Source organism: Penaeus chinensis, chromosome 6, assembly GCF_019202785.1.
Source record: "Penaeus chinensis breed Huanghai No. 1 chromosome 6, ASM1920278v2, whole genome shotgun sequence".
Taxonomy (NCBI): Eukaryota; Metazoa; Arthropoda; class Malacostraca; order Decapoda; family Penaeidae; genus Penaeus; species Penaeus chinensis.
Window position 1 is genome coordinate 6,328,728 of NC_061824.1, and position 2,500 is coordinate 6,331,227.

The window sequence follows — 2,500 nt, forward strand, 5'->3', positions numbered from 1 at the left end:
CCCCTCCCTCCTCCTTCCCCTCATCGGCTAATCGTTTCGAACGTCAGTCGCGCGAAGCCTAACCTCTCCTTCCCTTCCTCCCCAACATCTGTACAAGTACTTACGTGGCTCTTGCTCCCCCTATAGTTCATCAGACTGACTCCCCTCCCCCGAACAGAGCTGACGCCCGTGCTGGACGCCGCACGGTCGAAGAGGATGACCAAGAAGTACCTTGGCGTGGAGGCGGCGGCCGAGGAGTGGTGCGAGAGCCAGGAGGAACTCGGGCTCGTCACCTGCGACGACGCCCGTCAGGTTCTGGATCCTGCTGGTGTTTTCGCTCATGTCGTGGCTGCACGTGAGTGTTGGCTTGTGTTGGTTTCTTTTCTTTTCTTTTCTCTCTCTCTCTTGTTTAGTCTTTTTGTTTGTTTGGGGATTCTGTTCGCTGTCTGGGATAATGATGTGAGGGAGCGAGGTTAATCAGTTATTTTCTGATAACCGGAAGGTTTGTTGCAATTCTAGACGTAATCAGGTCAGTGAGTGATTTATTGACCTTGGCCTGATTAGCGTTGCCATCGCAACTTATTTTTGAAGTAATAAAAGCAGCTTAGGTGCAAGCAAAGCCTATATGTGTATGTATATGTATGCTTATATAGGCCTTGGGTACAAGTGCTTCAGCAATTTTTTAAAAAGGGGTAAATAAATGGTAGAGCCTAACTGGGTTGAAATTTACCCCAATAAGATTATTACTAATAATTAAAGTCTGTTAATTGTATATTGTCTGGACATGTAATGATATAATGGGATCCATTCAGACAGCATCTATTTACAGCACCGATAGACGGGTTTTTTTCGAATGTTGAAATTTTACGGTAATGAGACAGGCAGTCGACCCTATATATCTTTTGAACGTTGGCACATCGATATAAACATTAGCTCCTACGTGCCCCCCAAAAGTTATGGCAGCGGTGGGATTCGAACCCACGCCTCCGAAGAGACTGGTGCCTTAAACCAGCGCCTTAGACCGCTCGGCCACGCTACCGATAAGGAGAGGTAGCTGGTAGACATATTTATTATTGCAGCCCCCACTCCCCCTTGTTCAAATACTCATCACAATTTCACAAACCAGCTGTTACTGGGATAGTCTTGAAAAATAAAATGAAGAAGAAAAAAAAGGTTTAGATGTATAAATTTCGTTTTTAGGCTTTTATTCGACGTATAGAAAAAGACAACATGAAAATGATACATCTCTTATCTGCCCAGACCTCCTCGTGGGTCATACATTAGAAATAAGAAGTTCTGACGTGGTGGCCAAAATGAGACCTGTCTTGTGCACGGTGTCACTCGTTTCCCGCGGACACTGTCGCTCGTTAATTAAACACTGGAGCTGGCGCATCTGTGTCGTTGTTGTGATGGAATATATGAAATGTGATGATATAATAAAATATGATTATAATATTTCCGTTTATATATCAAGCGACAAACTCTAGAATAGAAAGATATAGCGTGTGGGACCATGTGTAGTTTAGAAACGTTCCTGAACATAGTGCATCTAATGTTTTTATGATTTTATGCGTTATGCATACCTTCACATACCCATAGACTTAGTCCATTACAGATGTAAAATATCTCCGGCGAGGTTTAGCACATTCAGCAGTTTTAGTGTCTTCTGAAAAAGCGCGAAAACTTAATATTAATTCGCCATTTTGAGTCTAGCTGACTTGAATCAGATATTATGAATAAAACTGTCAAATGACTTGCAGATTTATCACTACGGTAAGCACGACCCCATCATTTGACTCGTCCACTTCAGGGACAAGACACATGAACCCAAGCTGATCGTATATATATATATATATATATATATATATATATATATGCAAACATACATACATACATACATACATACATACATACATACATACATACATACACACATACATACATACACACACACACACACACACACACACACACACACACACACACACACACACATGTTAATACATATATATACATACATCTCTATATATACGCACACATATATATACATATACATGCATATATATATATATATAATTTATATATATATATATATATATATATATATATATAAGTGATATTTGATAGATTGATAATAAGAACAACAATTACAGTTTAGAATTAACCCATTCATCCCATGTGGCTAGAATATATGCCATGCCTACTGTGATGCACGTTTATTTATTGTATTTACACATAGATGGCTCTGCAAGTTCTTAATCACCAAATAGCCAGTTATTAGAAACTAACTATCTCACCTGATTACCCTTTCCTTTCACTTTAAGAAAGGGTCTTTTGTATTATTCCATTGTCTAAATATTTTACTGACAAATTAATTATCATAACATCAATAACAATAATAACAGTTTCGATAGCAATAGTATTAATTTTCCCGCCAATTCAAGGAATGGGGAAATCAGGATCGGTAAGTAGGGCCTACTGATGGACTCCTTGCCATCTGTATGTAACAAAATTCACCAAA

The 2,500-nt window shown here is 39.3% G+C and overlaps 1 protein-coding gene and 1 non-coding gene across 3 annotated transcripts in view; one reads left to right on the top strand and one right to left on the bottom strand.

Annotated features, from left to right (window-relative positions):
• The first annotated feature begins 176 nt into the window (after positions 1-176).
• The window catches only part of LOC125026704 (solute carrier family 49 member 4 homolog), a 103,166-nt gene continuing 100,842 nt past the window's right edge, over positions 177-2,500 (top strand). For both annotated transcript variants that reach the window (XM_047615338.1, XM_047615336.1), the window contains exon 1: positions 177-334. In XM_047615338.1, the coding sequence (XP_047471294.1) occupies positions 320-334 (15 nt within the window). In that variant the 5' untranslated portion in view covers positions 177-319. The remainder of the gene's footprint in view (positions 335-2,500) is intronic.
• Positions 937-1,018, bottom strand: Trnal-aag. Its single transcript has one exon. It is a non-coding gene; the product is annotated as a tRNA-Leu (tRNA).